Raw genomic sequence first — 12,687 nt, 5'->3', positions numbered from 1 at the left:
CCCCCCATTGCCACTGGTCGGACAAACACGTAGTCCCGCCCCAAACTCACTGTCACTGGTTGAGTCAATGTTGCTTTATTGGGCTGGTCGGGATGCTCAAAAAACAGAGCCACAGTGTTTCCCATTTTTCAGGAAAATCAACCTACAAATGACTTACTTATCTCTACATACTGTATATTAAACTGGGATAGAAGAAAGTATTTTAACATTGAAAAAATACAAACTTCACTTTTCTGCTCTATGAAGCCAAAATGTAATAACAATGCCAACACTGAAACTGAGAAAAATTCCTTCAACATTTTTTCATTGTCCCGCCAAATGTGGGTTATAAAAGAGTCTTACTCTGTTTTCTCTGAATCTGAGCATAGCTGAGTCAAACACGTCTGTCACAGGACAGATAGTATAAGATTGTCAATTTTGCCAAATGTGTAGTTACTGTGTTTTCCCTTTGCAGGGCAGCTTGAAAGCATAGTATTGTACATTTATAAAATGCAACTGCAGAGTCATTGCACGCCCAGATTTAATGTTTTCTAGAAGGACATCCATCGACACACCCCACACCAACCAAATCAATCATGTACGGTAAGGGTAATTTATTTACAAAGCAGTTTGTGAATAGATCCATTTTACACTTGAATGGCAAAAATGCTTGAAGCTGTTTGAACTTTTGCACAGTAGTCTGTAATAGGCTGACCAGATCGCAATGTTCCCCTTGAGCAAGTCAATGGTATTGAGCATGGATTAAAACCTCGCCCTTAGCCCAAAAAAAGCCATAACGACCCTGGTCATTCAGTGTATGGTTGTGGTCCTGGGCTACACTGGAACCAGTGGATGAGTTACAGCTGCTCTGGACACACAACCTCCTCTGGGACTAGAATTCCCACATTCCTGGCTAGCCTTGACAAAGAGGGAGCTTCAGTGTCCGGGTCCCGGCCCCTGCCAGACCTCTCTGGTACCACACTGAGAATGCCACAGAAGGGAAATTATGCAATGGGATGGGATGTTCAAAGCTATTTATAGCTAGTGAAGCAATAGCTAATTAATCCAGTGCTGAGTGGGATGTTGAGTCAAATCACATGGAAAAACAAGAGAAACCATCAGATGCTTGCAGACATATTTTCCTCTTCTTGCTCCAAATATGAGCAGCTGATGGAAATTAAAAATGACATTTTTCACAAGCCTGTTTCCCTTGGTACTGGTAAACTCGCATATTTCATCAATCAAGGCCAGCTGGTGTAAAAAAGGACAGGGTGGGATCGTTTCCTGTTCCGTAACCTAAATAGAGGTGCTACAAGTCAAATAAAGTTAGCTTCGCCGCAGCCATCTAAAGGCCAACCAAAGAAATGTATCACGACATTCAACTATGTTTTTCAAGCACGGAATGAGCTCCATTCTGTAAAAGACCAGGATAGTTGGTCACCAGCATATGTTATGTTTTGGTTCACCCCAAAATTATAATTCTCTCATAATTTACTCATGCCGTTTCAAACCCATATGACTTTATTTCTTCTGCAGAATGAAAACAATGATATTTTTAAGAATGTATAAGGTATTTTTTTTCATACAATTCAAGTCAATGGGGATCAAAATTTTCAAGCTCTAAAAAGCACATAAATGTAACATAAAAATAATCTATACTATTCAAGTAGTCTATTCTGAAGCGATAAAACAGCTTTGGGTGAGAAACAGACCAAAAGTCCTTAATCACGATAAATCTTGACATCATAATGCTATATTGAATTGTACTGTATGCAAATAAGATCCAATGAAAATTAGGATTTTAAGCTAATAACAATTTAAATTTTGGTTTTGGTTATTGGCTTCACACAAGGCTATTATATAGCTTAGAAATCTTAAATATAGTGCATGAGACATACTGACCACTTTTATGTTCTTTTTATCATATTTTGGAGCTTGACAGCATCAGTCCCCATTCACTTAAATTGTATGGAAAAGCCTGAACAATTTTGCCTAACATTTCTACTGTGTTCCACACAAGAATTAAATTGATACGCTTTTGGAATGCTGAAAGTGTTTCACATAATGCTTGCTGACCTTCCTGTAATTTGTGATTCTTCGATTGATGTGCTCTAGTCTCTCTCCACACATGACACTGAACCTGGTTTGCGAGTCTTCAGGGATGAGCTCTGTGCTGGAACTCAGTCTGCTGCAGGTCTGAACCAACTGCTCATCATTCCTGGCCAGGGCCTCCAAAATCTGACAAAGCACACAAAGAGAGACATAAAGCATTAGTTTTGGCAAAGAAGACTGCTTGAAAACACATCTAGAAGTATTTTTTCATAAGAGAGACAGATCTTTGCCCGTGAGAGAACGGAGGAGACAAGAAATTTTAGAGCACACTGAGACCGTATCAAATGCTTGTAATCTGCCTAACAGCATTGCTGTATTAAAATTCATCTGTATTCTCAGAGGATCTGCAGACCTACTGTACCAGTGCAGATGTTTGTAATAAGGCAGAAATTACTGGCAGTTAAGGCAATTTAACACAAAAGTGTTTTTTTATTTTTTTATTTGTAGAATATGTAATACATCAGAGTCCCATTAGTGCGCATTTCTGGGATGACATAATCAAGATGTGATGCCCCCACTGTTTGGCAACAGAATGATCAATGACAGCTGTTGATTCATTAACGGAAATTGTGAATAATAGAGAACCCAATTTTGGAGAAAAAAGAAATTTGGCACCTCTTTTTGAAAAGCATGAAAAACAGTGATTCATAACAGCTGAGATCGCACGTTGGAAAAAACTGCATGCAGTACTAACCACATTAAAGCAAACATTAATGCTCAACAACAGACAGTTAACTTTATATAACTGCATTCTTTCAAATATGGGTGAATCTCAAAGAAATTTCCATGTCAAATTTCACCAAAAAATAAGGAATTATACTTTGTATAAAGAAAATGAGGCCTATTTTTAGGACTATTAAGATATATAAACAGTGAGGCTACAGGGGTGCTTAAATAGCCTTCATTTTCTTGGAGCTAATGTAATTTTTTTTTATTTTGTTCTTTTGACTTAGGGCTAGAATATGATCATTATCACACTGTATTTCATTTAATCTGATCCAATACAAAAACATATCTGATCAGCAGTGAAGATTCTGCAATATTAATCTCAACAGTAATTTACCTGCAAGCATGTTGCAAGGCCAAAATCAGTCTTTACTCTAACAATGACTGAATTTCTTCTTACACACACTGAAATGTTTTTCACACATCCTGTGTTTGACTCAAAGAACAGCCAGAAGCAGTAATACATAACAGTAATAAGGCTGCATGTTTATGTTTGGCAAAAATTATAGTTGTATCCAAGTCATTTATGTCTCTTGCCTTTTTATGTCTCCAGATGGCAACAAGCTCAGTGATTTAAAGTGTTTATCCTTAATTCCACAGTTGGGGGCCAAAAAGGCGACTTTCATTCGTCACACACACTATGCTAATACACTCTCCCTCAATCTCTATCTGTCCCTGTGTGTTACACATGAATAATAAAGAGTCTCTTAGAACAAGACAGTTTTTGACTAGTGCTTGTGTACGAATCAAATCACTTTTCCACTACAGCAGATAATCATAATGTCTGGTTTATCTGTTACTCTACCTTGGCCGTCAGGTTGAAAAATCCTTTGGGTTCTACCATTTTTTCCAGGACATGGCACTTCATCCCAGCAGTGCTGTCATATTCATACATGACGCCGTATTCCAGATACACATTATCCACCGTCAGGCTCACAAAATCTTTTTTCCCATCTATCATGGCGATGGTGTTGAATTTATCTATGACCTCTGTTAAGCACACAACAATTTCGATGTTACCAGTCATGTTACCAATGTTATAATGACATAAGAGAATGCTAAAAACAGACAAAAAAGAGAGAAAAGGAAGATAATAAAAAAGCAAATAATAAATACACATCTTGTTTCATGACTGAAATATGGCTTTTAATTTTCTGAAGTTACTTTTGTCTTGTTTTCCAGTAAAACTATCTATACATCCTTAAAACAAAACATATTTACTAGATAGGCAAAATGGCAAAAGATATAAAGTCTTGTTTTCAGAAAAAGTTTATAAAATTGAAAGGAATAGTTCACCCAAAAATGAAAATTCTCTTATCATTTACTCACCTTCATGCCATCCCAGATATGTATGAATTTCTTGCATCTGCTGAACACAAAGATTTTTGGAAGAATATCTCTGTTCTGTAGGTCAATACAATGCAAGTAAATGGTGACCAAAACTCTGAAGCTCCAAAAAGCATATTAAGGCAGCATAAAAGTAATTCATACGACTCCAGTTTTTAAATCCATGTCTTCAGAAGCAATATGATAGGTGGGAGTAAAAAAACAGATCAATATTTAAGTCCTTTTTTACTATAAATCTCCACTTTCACTTTCACGTTCTTCTTTTGTTTTTGGGCAATTCACATTCTTCATGCATATCGCCACCTACTGGTTGGGGCTGGTCAAAGGTGGAGATATATAGTAAAAAGGACTTAAATGTTGATCTGTTTCTCACTCACACTTATATCGCTGCAGAAGATATGGATTTAAACACTGGAGTCGTATGGATTACTTGTATGCTGCCTTAATATGCATTTAGGACCTTCAAAATTCTGGCCACCATTCACTTGCATTGAACAGACCAACAGAGCAGAGCTATTCTTCTAAAAATATTTTTTTGTGTTTAGCAGAAGAAAGAAAGTCATACACATCTGGGATGGCCTGAGGGTGAGTAAATGATGAAAGAATTTTCATTTTTGGGTGAACTATTGCTTTAATGAGGTTTGCTTAAAACAAGAAAAAAAACTATTTGTCAAAGGAGTAAAAAGTATTAATTCATAGGGTAAACAAAATTACTTTTACTACCCCGTTGCAAAATATAATTTTTTTCTTGTTTTAAGCATAAACCTCACTACATTTTGTAAGAATTCTCTGAAAACAAGACTAACGTATTGTCATTTTGCTTCTCAAGTAATTTAATCTTGTTTTAAGAATTTTTAGATATTTTCTTTTTTAACTAGAAAACAAGACAAAAAAATAAAATAAAAATACTGAGTAAGAAAAAATATATATATATTTTTTTTTATTTTTTATTTATTTATTTATTTGCAGTGCATGTCAGTTTGATGATGTAAATGGTATATCATGAATTTCTGTTCCATGAACATCCAGAGGGCAATGATTTATTTACTTGATCTATGTACTGCATGTTGATTAGGTCAATAAATCAGGAGTGTTCCTGACTTACTGAGCCATTCAAAATGAGTTGCTTCCACTTCCTGTCAGTTTCACATGAGGCAACTGAAGTAAGATCTGTAGTGTTAGTCTCACAGGACAAAGAGCAAGAGCAAATTTCAAGGCTGGAGTTGGGAGTAACAGCACCTTCAACTTTGCACTCAAACACATCTCCATTCTCCCCTGTGGCTGGCTTCTGACTGGTCCTCTTGTGGTCTTCCTGTGCACTCTCGCTGTTGTTGTAGACCCATTTAATGGAGTCTTGCTGAAATAAGAACAACCAAAATAACTTTTCAAACCTGCTTTAATAACAAGGGCCTTGGTTTATGAGCTGATTTGAACACTACCATGAGACACAACAATCCCAAACACTTTAAAATCTCAATTGTTTTGGGGAGTTTTTGGGAGAAACTTTTAGCAGTAAAATAGCATATAGATGGCCTCGAAGCTAAAATACATGGACTCAAACTCACAAAAGTCTAATTTTAATATCATGGTGTCTTCAAATGAAAAACATGAGAACTCCATGAAGTTTCTAGAGCTATGGAAGAGCAATGTGGGCTGCTCTACTACGCAGAGTCTAAGGTCACTAAAACCCACCATGCCCCGACTCCATCCACATCTTCCCTACACTTCCCCCTGCTGTTTTTGCTTACTTGGGCTCCACAGCCCTGGATGAGCCTACTGAGACTCTTCTCTGTAGTGGGCCACAAATCCCTGCTCACTAGGAGGGTGGGCACCCCCTCGCTCTGCTTTTCCTGGCCTGATGGAAACCAGAGTCCAGCCAGCCAGCCAACCACACTGTGTCCTACTTCAGCCATTGCCAAGCCTGGCTCAATCCACTATCCTTTATTACCCTCCAACAAAGCCATGCCTGGCCCCCATTCCTTAACCCATATCCCTCACACCCCCAGCCGGCTTCCTGGCCCTCTTCCCTGCCCTTTTCCACAAAAGGAGCTATAACTACTATTATTGCTGGGTAACGAACCAAACTGGATCACAAAGGGTTCTCTTATGTGCTTTATAGATGGAGATTTACTATTTCGAGAGGTCAGGAATAGTGCGCTTCTAAGAGGGATGAGGGGCTGAGGGATGCCCACACTCTCACCTGCGTGGCCCTTCGGTACTTCCTACAGGCTGTGACATGGGCGATGACACTTGCATGGCTCTCTTTGCTCACGTTGACGCCATTAACTTTAATGATGCACTGGCCTGGGTGAAGGCCGGCGATGGCCGCCACAGTGCCTAACAAGAGAGAGGAAATGTGTCAATTAATGGCATATATTGTGAAAAATGAAATTGCATTTTATCCAGACTTATGGTTTTTTTCAAGTCACAGATACTACGAAATGTTAATTATTTTACATCTACATAAATATACCAACAATATTTCCCCAAATGTTGTCCTAACTAGCCAACAGAGTTGTCTGAACGAACAATTTCATATTGAACAATGTTGCCAATTTGCGAGTTCCCAGCATGAATTGAAACAAATAAATTATGCAGTTAGTGTTATAGGATTCTTTTTTGCTGTTTGCTGACTTTATTTACGATGCTATTGTTGCCTTTTAGTCAGTTGTTGTGTGGTGATGGTAGGAACTCATCTTTTAACTTAAAGGGATAGTTCACCAAAAAAAATACAAATTCTCACGTTTTACTCACCCTCCTGGCATCCCAGATGTGTATGACTTTCTTTCTTCTGCAGAACACAAATGAAGATTTCAGCTCTGTAGGTCCATTCAATGCAAGTAAATGGGTGCCAAAAATTTTAAGCTCCAAAATCCACATAAAGGGAGCATAAAAGTAATCCATACAACTCCAGTGGTTAAATCCACATCTTCAGAAGTGATATGATAGGTGTGGGTGATAAACAGATCAATATTTAAGTCATTTTTTATCATAAATTCTCCTCCCTGCCCAGTAGGGAGTGATATGCACAAAGAATGTAAATCACCATAAACAGAAGAAAGAGAAAGTGAAGAAAAAAGACTTAAATATTTTAAGTTTCTCACCCACACCTATCAAATAGCTTCAGAAGATATGGATTTAACCACCAGAGTCATCTGGAGTACTTTTATGTTGCACTTATGTGGATTTTGGAGCTTCAAAATGTTGGCACCCATTTCATTGTATGGACCTACAGAGATGAAGATTCCTCTAAAAATCTTCATTTGAGTTCAGCAGATGAAAGAAAGTCATACACATCTGGGATGGCATGAGGGTGAGTAAATGATGAGAGAACTTTCACATTGGGGTGAACTAACCCATTAATAAGGTTTGTTGATTGTCACTGTTATTAAGGTTTGTGTGTTAAGGGTTTAGGTCTATTGTGTGTCTGTGTCAAACAATTGTATGTATACTGCCTTGCCTTGCAAAACACAGCTCTATTCATAGGCAATGATTGCAGTTAACTGCATGTAAAAGTAATTGAAAAAGTGACATAAAGTTCATAATTAGTATATGCTCCAAAGATACTTTCCTTTGGCCCAATTCTAAGGCAGCATTGCATGTACTATATACTTTGTGGAGAAGGCAATCTCTAAATGCAGTGCGACAAGCCCTATAAAAATATAAAAAATAAATCCTTTTTTGCTATGTACACATGCTCTAGACAGAAGTATTTGACCGTTGTTCTGAGTCTCGCTGTTTTTCAGTGTCTCGCACCATGTTTTTAAAAGCTGTGTAAAGTTAAAAAGAACTTTAACTGTTAAAAATGTAACTCGAGTCTTCTGCGTTCTGTTCTATTTGTGGCGCTGCATCTATCTTTTTTTTAGTGCAAGGACGCATTCAATGTGTACGGTCCCTTAAAAGGCAGCTGCCATAGGCAGAAGGCAATGAGCGAGGCAGATCACTAGGTTTGGAACAGAGCTAATTTATGCATGTTTTGAGGGAGTGTACAAAATGAGTAAGTGAGAAAGGTGGAGAAACAGAGAAAGAGTCAGACTTTGTTTGTGGGCACTATCAACAGAAATCTGCTAAACAAACAACCTCTCTAGTCTATAAGCATTTAACCATCAGGCCTTTAAATAGCCTTGGTCTATATACAAGTACAGCATGAGTAATAGTTTAGATATTCTCCTTGTGGTTACACTTCTTTGAAAAACTCATGTCCAAATGCCAAAGAAAATCACACATAAACAGCGTGACCTCAAGGTCAAGATCCGTCTAACGTAAAAACACTCATTGGCATTGACTTCATTAGAGAAGGTAATACACTGTAAACTGAAACGGGTGCAACTTTGGTTAGTTTTCACAAAAGCAAAACACAAAACAGTAATATCCAGAGCTGTTTATCTGTAAATGATGTGTAAAGACATTTACAGATCTCAATCTCAGAACTATCACTGGGGGAAGTGTCTTCCAGACAAGTTTGTTTGCATTACCTCTTTAAAGGTTTCTGTTTCTCCCTAATCACATTTCATGGTCTGGAGACTTTACTCTGCATTTTTCTTTCCTGAATAAACACACTCTCTTTTCTGCAGCTAGCGAAACTCAGGAAAAAGCAGTTTTTAAGAACAAGCAAGGTAATCATTATCATAACTCCAAGCTGAGCTTACGAGCAGCAATCACCTGAATGAGCAGATGACCTTCTAAATGTGGGTAGGGAACCTAGAATTCTTATGCCACTACCCTGCTGAAAAGTCTAACTTAATTTTCATAACTGTGTAGGCTGGATTATGCTGGTCTACAATGTAAAAAGTAAAAATGTGCAGTTGTTACCTTAAGGAGCCATTTCTACCTGATCTGACCTCAAAAATGACTTTTGTTGGTGTAGTCTTATGTATTCAGCTTGACTGTATATCCTAGTTCTGTCTCTTTCTATCTCTCTTTCTCATCAAGAGTGCCAGTGCAGACTGGATTTTTTTTTGTCTCACCTTATCTCTCACCAAGATTGATGAGAATGCAGCTCAGACACAGCAGGAATTGAGTCTCTTTTGCTCTCTAAATATACAGTATGTGTGATGCACTTCTCAGTCTGGCTCAAGTCCAGTCCTGTACCTACAGCTCCAGCTGTATTCCAGCTGAGGTTCAAACACACAGTAGGATAAAGGGCATGAGGAAGTATGTTTCCAAAGCCCAGCCCAGTTTTTCTGTCTTCCTTTCCTTCTCTCTGGAGTTCTTACCTCTGCCAACAGCATGCACCACAGATGGGCCGAACCCTCTGATCTGAAAGCCCAATCCATCTGCAGAGTCAGGGATCTTCACAGTCCTGTGGAGCAGATAGATGCATGGATCAATTCAGTCGGCAAATATGTCAGATTTTCCGCTCCCTGTAGCAAGTGTATATGCTGAGTTTCCTTTTCATTGCTGTTAGATTTAGAGCTGCTACTAATCAATAAAAGGATGTTTATCTGGCAGGGTTCTGCATTTAAAGGGACAGTTCACCCAAAAATGTAAATTCTCTCATTTTTTACAAGAATATCTAAGCTCTGTAGGTCCATACAATGCAAGTGAATTGTGGCCAGAACTTTGAATCTTCAAAAAGGACATAAAGGCAGCATAAAAGTAATCCATACAACTCCAGTGGTTAAATCCATGTCTTCAGAAGTAATATGATAGGTGTGGATGAGAAACAGATCAATAATTAAGTCCTTTTTTTACTATAAATCTGCACCTTTGGCCAGCCCCGACCAGCAGGTGGTGATATGCATGAAGACTGTGAATCGCCAAAAAACAAAAGAAGAGTGAGAAAGTCATAGTGGAGATTTATAGTAAAAAAAGGACATAAATATTGTTCTGTTTCTCACCCACACCTATTGTATCGCTTCAGAAGGTATGAATTAAACCAGTGGAGTTGTATGGATTACTTTTTATATTTTTGGAGCTACCTGGTCTGATCACCATTCACTTGAATTGTATGGACCTACAGAGCTGATATACAGGTGCATCTCAATAAATTAGAATGTCGTGGAAAAGTTCATTTATTTCAGTAATTCAACTCAAATTATAAAACTCGTGTATTAAATAAATTCAATGCACACAGACTGAAGTAGTTTAAGTCTTTGGTTCTTTTAATTGTGATGATTTTGGCTCACATTTAACAAAAACCCACCAATTCACTATCTCAAAAAATTAGAATATGGTGACATGCCAATCAGCTAATCAACTCAAAACACCTGCAAAGGTTTCCTGAGCCTTCAAAAAGGTCTCTCAGTTTGGTTCACTAGGCTACACAATCATGGGGAAGACTGCTGATCTGACAGTTGTCCAGAAGACAATCATTGACACCCTTCACAAGGAGGGTAAGCCACAAACATTCATTGCCAAAGAAGCTGGCTGTTCACAGAGTGCTGTATCCAAGCATGTTAACAGAAAGTTGAGTGGAAGGAAAAAGTGTGGAAGAAAAAGATGCACAACCAACCGAGAGAACCGCAGCCTTATGAGGACTGTCAAGCAAAATCGATTCAAGAATTTGGGTGAACTTCACAAGGAATGGACTGAGACTGGGGTCAAGGCATCAAGAGCCACCACACACCGATGTGTCAAGGAATTTGGCTACAGTTGTCGTATTCCTCTTGTTATGCCACTCCTGGCGTCTTACCTGGGCTAAGGAGAAGAAGAACTGGACTGTTGCCCAGTGGTCCAAAGTTCTCTTTTCAGATGAGAGCAAGTTTTGTATTTCATTTGGAAACCAAGGTCCTAGAGTCTGGAGGAAGGGTGGAGAAGCTCATAGCCCAAGTTGCTTGAAGTCCAGTGTTAAGTTTCCACAGTCTGTGATGATTTGGGGTGCAGTGTCATCTGCTGGTGTTGGTCCATTGTGTTTTTTGAAAACCAAAGTCACTGCACCCGTTTACCAAGAAATTTTGGAGCACTTCATGCTTCCTTCTGCTGACCAGCTTTTTAAAGATGCTGATTTCATTTTCCAGCAGGATTTGGCACCTGCCCACACTGCCAAAAGCACCAAAAGTTGGTTAAATGACCATGGTGTTGGTGTGCTTGACTGGCCAGCAAACTCACCAGACCTGAACCCCATAGAGAATCTATGGGGTATTGTCAAGAGGAAAATGAGAAACAAGAGACCAAAAAATGCAGATGAGCTGAAGGCCACTGTCAAAGAAACCTGGGCTTCCATACCACCTCAGCAGTGCCACAAACTGATCACCTCCATGCCACGCCGAATTGAGGCAGTAATTAAAGCAAAAGGAGACCATACCAAGTATTGAGTACATATACAGTAAATGAATGAGTATAAATGTTTTTTTTTATTGGTCTTATGATGTATTCTAATTTTTTGAGATAGTGAATTGGTGGGTTTTTGTTAAATGTGAGCCAAAATCATCACAATTAAAAGAACCAAAGACTTAAACTACTTCAGTCTGTGTGCATTGAATTTATTTAATACACAAGTTTCACAATTTGAGTTGAATTACTGAAATGAACTTTTCCATGACATTCTAATTTATTGAGATGCACCTGTATTCTTCAAAAAATCTTAATTTGTGTTCTGCACAAGATAGAAAGTCATACACATCTGGGATGGCATGAGAGTGAGTTTTTGGGTGAACTGTCCCTTTAATTGATAACTGACCTATGTGCTAATGCAGATCAGCTAAAATGTGGTTTGAAGTCTTTAGATCATTGTTGAAGAGAAGTTTTCTACTCACTCTCTAGGCTTGGTGCTGACTAGTACTCTGAGGGGTCCCTTGCTGTGGAAGCACTGCTTTAAGAAGCTTTCTACCTCCTGGAAAGGCCTCAAGAAGACTAGGTCCCCATTAATGGCAAAGATCTTTTTCCCCACTTCCAGACCGGCCATCTGCATAAGAGCCACACAGAAATATAAAATAAGCTCTCAATAGAGTGTAGAGCATGGCCAGGCCTTGGGGGGTGGGGGGTTGTGCAGTACCCCACTAGATTTCCCTTGTGCCCTCCCTGAAACTTCTGACACCCCCGGACCAACGCAGGAACACGTTCAAGGGGGACCAACGCAGGCAAAATTATCAAGGAGCATCCCCCGGTCCGACAAATAGATAAACCATTGTCCACCCAAAAGATCAAAAAGCCCCTCCCAAAGATCACATCCTAGTACCGCCCCAAGTAGAGATCAATGTATTTTTAGTAGTATGTATTAAATGTATTAATACATACATTAAAAAGTATATGTATTAAATTCATTTTTAGTAGATGTATGAAGTCAGTTCCCCTTAAAATCAGTAGAGTAGAGCAGTCCTAGTAGAGTAATGATGGATGGATAGATGGATGGAAAGAGGTAGATTTTAATTTTTCTTGGTCATAGGTGTAGGGGCCAATCCTTTCAACCATGTATGCAACTTCCTGCTCTGAGCTCTCAAGTGGAGCAAATTAATTCACTCTGTGCTTCATTGAATAGATTGGACACATCTCTTGACAGCTATAAATATAACAATTCTTCTCTCACAATAAAAAGCATGGTCCTCTGTTCGTCATGTTATTCCTCTGTCAATTCAGCATTCA

The 12,687-nt window shown here is 38.6% G+C and overlaps 1 protein-coding gene across 1 annotated transcript in view; it reads right to left on the bottom strand.

Moving 5' to 3' along the window:
- Positions 1-12,687, bottom strand: part of prex2 (phosphatidylinositol-3,4,5-trisphosphate-dependent Rac exchange factor 2) — a 182,454-nt gene that overhangs the window by 96,226 nt on the left and 73,541 nt on the right. Inside the window, exons 18-23 of the mRNA XM_051687368.1 lie at positions 11,862-12,010; positions 9,381-9,466; positions 6,365-6,501; positions 5,404-5,521; positions 3,623-3,807; positions 2,056-2,217 (exon numbers count right to left, since the gene is read on the bottom strand). Of these exons, the coding sequence (XP_051543328.1) occupies positions 2,056-2,217; positions 3,623-3,807; positions 5,404-5,521; positions 6,365-6,501; positions 9,381-9,466; positions 11,862-12,010 (837 nt within the window). The remainder of the gene's footprint in view (positions 1-2,055; positions 2,218-3,622; positions 3,808-5,403; positions 5,522-6,364; positions 6,502-9,380; positions 9,467-11,861; positions 12,011-12,687) is intronic.

The sequence above is a fragment of the Myxocyprinus asiaticus genome, chromosome 44 (genome assembly GCF_019703515.2).
Source record: "Myxocyprinus asiaticus isolate MX2 ecotype Aquarium Trade chromosome 44, UBuf_Myxa_2, whole genome shotgun sequence".
NCBI classification, from domain to species: Eukaryota; Metazoa; Chordata; class Actinopteri; order Cypriniformes; family Catostomidae; genus Myxocyprinus; species Myxocyprinus asiaticus.
The sequence above is the reverse complement of the archived record's forward strand: the minus strand, read 5'-3'. Positions and strand labels throughout refer to the sequence as shown.